At 35.0% G+C, this 4,667-nt stretch overlaps 1 protein-coding gene across 1 annotated transcript; it reads left to right on the top strand.

Annotated features, from left to right (window-relative positions):
* The first annotated feature begins 201 nt into the window (after positions 1-201).
* On the top strand, positions 202-1,937 carry LOC139876919 (basic transcription factor 3-like). The gene is made up of 6 exons (XM_071864319.1): positions 202-276; positions 952-1,019; positions 1,135-1,283; positions 1,378-1,434; positions 1,521-1,559; positions 1,657-1,937. The coding sequence occupies exons 2-6, from the start codon at positions 952-954 to the stop codon at positions 1,830-1,832; spliced, it is 489 nt and encodes a 162-aa protein (XP_071720420.1). The 5' UTR covers positions 202-276; the 3' UTR covers positions 1,833-1,937.
* The last annotated feature ends 2,730 nt before the right edge of the window (positions 1,938-4,667 follow it).

The raw sequence follows: 4,667 nt of genomic DNA, 5'->3' as shown, positions 1-4,667 counted from the left end.
TCTTTTGACAAATCTTGAGCATGACACGAAATTACTACGGGTCTTTAATCAGCCATAGCCAATACAACTCTGTCGACTCAACTGAAACTTTAGTGCAAAATTGAGGGACTGATTATGAAGTTTTTACATAAATAAGGATCAAACTTGCTACAAATAAACTTTAGTAAAAGGAGCTATATACTGCTCTAGGGTTTTATCCTTCATATATCTTCTATCCACCCACCGCTCTCATTTTCCGTCTTCCGGTCACAGCTAATTTTTTCCGACGATCTCAAGGTAAATCAACCTCATACTTTTCTTATTGTTTATATAATCAATCTCTGTATTTCAATTTCAATTTCAAATTTAATTTCAATTTCAATTTAATTATGTTTTGGTTATGTAGTTTGATGTGCTTCTAGACGGATCCATAGTACTGCATATATTAATTCCGTTAGTTAGATTTATCAATTTTCTACAATTAGTTTGTTTCCTGGATAGTTAAAGTTTAGGTTTTGATTTTTAGTTTTATTTTTATATACGGTTTTAATGCTTTTTAGTAGAATATTGCCAACTTATAGGTGCTTTGCTTGTTTTTAAATACATATTCTATAAGTATTAGTAATGTTTATTGACTTATATGAGTTTTGTATTTTATTTTTAATGTATCCGTGTTATTACAGTGTAAACATATACCTGAAGAAGCTTGCCTATTGCATAAAAATTTGCTTTCTGGTTTTAGTTTCAGTTTTTAGATCAAAATAGGACTTTTATCTAGGATTGAAAATAATATGTGTGCTCTGTATGTAGTGTTTTTTTATGCTTGTATCGCGTTACAGTCTTACAGACCATTTTTCCACTGCAAATGAGTACGAATATAGTTAAAAATGTTATGCTTTTATCTTAGTTGCACCTTGTATATATTTTAAATAATAAATGATATACATCATTTATTTGTTTGTTCGTATGCAGATGAATGTAGAAAAGCTACAGAAGATGGCTGGTGCTGTCCGCACTGGTGGAAAGGGTAGCGTTAGAAGGTTGTATTTTCTTAGTTTATGCTTGTGATCTTTGTATATTGTATAAATTTTTTATATAATAATTATTTACATGCCTAGTTGGTCTAATTGAAGCTTTGTGTTACTTTACATTCAGAAAGAAGAAGGCTGTACATAAGACAACCACAACCGATGACAAAAGGTTGCAAAGCACTTTGAAAAGAATAGGAGTAAACCCGATACCACAAATTGAGGAAGTTAACATTTTTAAGGATGAGCAAGTTATCCAGTTCTTGAACCCTAAAGGTATTAACTTTATATGATTTATCTTTTTTCCCATATCATATTATTTAACACAATATCATTATCATTACCTTTCTTTCTTTGTTTTGTGTTTCAGTTCAAGCCGCTGTTGGTGCCAACACTTGGGTTGTTAGTGGTACTTCACAAACAAAGAGTATGTAATCCTTTTACTAACATTTTGTTTATAATTAAACTCATAAGACAGTGAGCTAACTTTATGTAATTTTTTGTGTGTATCAGACTTGCAAGATGTTCTCCCGAGCATTCTTAACCAATTGGGTACGTGTAGATCTCTTACCCTTTTGCAATTATTGTGTTTCATTTGATAGCAGTAGCATTAAGAAATGATTAATGTTGGTTAATTGATTATGTACAGGGCCAGACAACTTGGAAAACTTAAAAAGGTTAGCAGAGCAGTTTCAGAAACAGGGTGCGGGTGCTGGTGAAGGCTCAACTGCTATGAACACAATACAAGAGGATGATGATGAAGTCCCGGAACTTGTAGCGGGTGAAACTTTTGAGGCTGCAGCCGAGGAAGGACAGAAATCTTAGATTTCAAGTGTACGAGTTTACTCTTTACATTTCCAGTGTTTTGTCTTTTGTCCGTCTTTGTTCAACTTTTTAAAAGAAGAGTAGGAATGTTCATGATGATTTTGTCATTTTTGCTTTAAGTGTACCAACTAGCTATGTTGCAATGGTTGGGTTACTGTTGAATTCTTTTTTTAATTATTGTACTATGAGGTTATGTAGCTCTCAAACTTGTTATGTGATGTGTTTTACATCATATGATAACTTTACTAGCTTTAAGCCTGATGATGGTATTAGTAATCCCTCCAAAACAATTTGAAGGGGCAAAATGAGTGGGTTGAGTAATTGGTCAAAATGTGTATCAGTTCTACGTTTAAGGACGTGGAAGTCATCCTATTTGTTTTACAAGTGCATTGAGATTCTGTTCTTGTTGCAACTTTTGGCATCCAATCTGTGCATACTGAATCAATTTTTCGGTTTAATTGGAAGCTAGAAAAGTATGAAGTATCTTCCTGTTTGTTTATGGACGTGGAAAGTCATCCTATTTGTTTTTCAAAACGCCGGTCATTATCAATGGCTAAACAAATAATGAATAAACAAATATCAGCTAATGGACCAACCCACAATAACTAATATTGCTCGGAGTTGGGATAATCTATCAGCTGTTGATTAATTGTGAAGAATATAGTTTGTTTAATAACTGATAATCGTTGGTTCTTTAGAGTCATTAATTTATTTTTCATTTTTAGAAAGCAAACTCAGGTTCCCTCACCTGTTAGCGTTATCCGGCCTTTATATAGTATACAAAAGGATACATATGAGATTTGCATTGGTTTTTTCCATCGAAACGGTGTAAAAGGATGCTGTTTTATGCTTATATACATGGATGAAGGGAGTGGATGAGGGTTATACGCCGAATTGCTTGCATATCTTTTTCAAACTGTAGTTCAAATTACAAGGTTTCAAAAATTAAATTCATATAGTGATCAATCCTAGATTATTCAATAAAGGCTAATCAAGGATTGAGTGCAATGAGGGGGTATAATAGATGTTGATTATGGTTTTGGGGCCTTATTGTCATATTTTGTTAAGTGCTAAACGATCAAAAACCATGTCCCGGTCTTCGTAAAATTACCTTAACCAACAAAGATCAAGTCTCGGGCAAATTCACGAGAGAGATCAATATGGCTAGGGCAATCCTCCCAGAATCAACAACCTAAAATGAGATGCCAAGCTCCCTATTTATAGGCTTGAGATCTGCGAGGAAGTAAGATATGCACGCACTTAGGCATTCCGCACAAGTACTGCGAGAACCCTACGCATTCTTTAATATTCCGCGTAATCTCACCGCATTCATTAGCATTTACCGCGGTTTATCAGTTTCGCGTTTTTGCCTTTAAGCAGCATTTCACATTCAAAATATACATATACATATGTATGTATATGATCAAGTCCCCCAGTTTATTGTGTTACATTTTTGCAGAAAATGTAATACAATAAACTCTAAAAATAAAAAATAAAAATTGTAGTTTTAATGAGGTTTTAAAACCATATTCATATGCACGCAGTTTCGCATATCATCCAAACAAACCGCCTTCATTGTTCTTCTTACGCTAACGGCTATATTTTTAACCGTTGTAATTCCTACGCATTTTAATAGCCGTTGATTTGTGATGATTACATTTAGATGGTACTTTGCAATCTTGAGAATATAAATAGAAAAGATATCCGCATATTTGAAAGTTCACTTTCCCTTGCTTTTTCTTTCTCACAAAGTTATACTCATTATCTTCACCATAATTTTCTAACTTTCTGCGTTTACTTTATATTTGCATACTTTACACAAAAGCCTTCACCTTATACCTTCATTATGTCTGCGACACCTTCTCCTTCTGCTGCTGGTCCATCCGTTAATGACTTTGAGTCACTTATTACGGATGAAAAGCTCGCACAAATCAAACTCAACTACCCAATGCTTGAGTTATTTGAGCCTGTTGCACCTTCCGCGGGTATCATGGCTAATAATCCACCAAAGGATTATTTTGCTATATATGAAACCTCTCTATACTTAGGTAACCTTAGGCTCCCATTTACTGATTTCTTCTTAAGTGCATGCCAATTCTACGCAGTGAACCCTGGGCAATTTCATCCCAACGCAGTTGCAAAACTCATTCTCTTTGAGATGTATTGCAACGCACTCAGTAGGCCCGTTTCACTAGATGTCTTCCGCAAGTTTTCTACGATTCTGACTCATGACGCCAGCTGGTTCACGCTTAAATGCCGCAATGGAGTAATGGATACTCCTAAAGAAAATGTTGGCAATTGGCAACAATCTTTTTTCTTTATTAAAACTACTGCCCTCCGCGAGTATCAAAATGTTAATACTTGGGCAACCGCATACTCAAAATACAGCAAAAGACCACGTTGACCTTGATGAGTATCAAAAAGAAACAATGCAATTAATCACCAACGCTCGCCTACATATCCGCCCATATGGGGTTGTGCCTCTTCATGTAGGCAGGATTTCTACTCATTGGCCATGGTCTAACCAAATAGGCATCTTTAGAGACGCAGATGGCAACGGTATGCGTTTATTGCCTTACTTTTTATTTATGATTAACGTGCTTTTTCACATACGCACTACTGTCAACACTTGTTTTTTTTTATTTTCACAGAGATTACTCTTGCAAATCTTATGTGCGAGAAGGATATTAAAGGATTCACTTCATACCATCGCTCTCTAGATGATGACAATGAAGCTACCGATATTGAAGAGCCATTAATGAACGAGAACATCATCCCTGTTATTCATGATAAAACGAAACGCAAATGCACCGCACCCATTCCGGCAACGACATC

Source organism: Rutidosis leptorrhynchoides, chromosome 11 (assembly GCF_046630445.1).
Source record: "Rutidosis leptorrhynchoides isolate AG116_Rl617_1_P2 chromosome 11, CSIRO_AGI_Rlap_v1, whole genome shotgun sequence".
NCBI lineage: Eukaryota > Viridiplantae > Streptophyta > Magnoliopsida > Asterales > Asteraceae > Rutidosis > Rutidosis leptorrhynchoides.
This window is presented reverse-complemented; position numbering and strand designations above follow the sequence as displayed.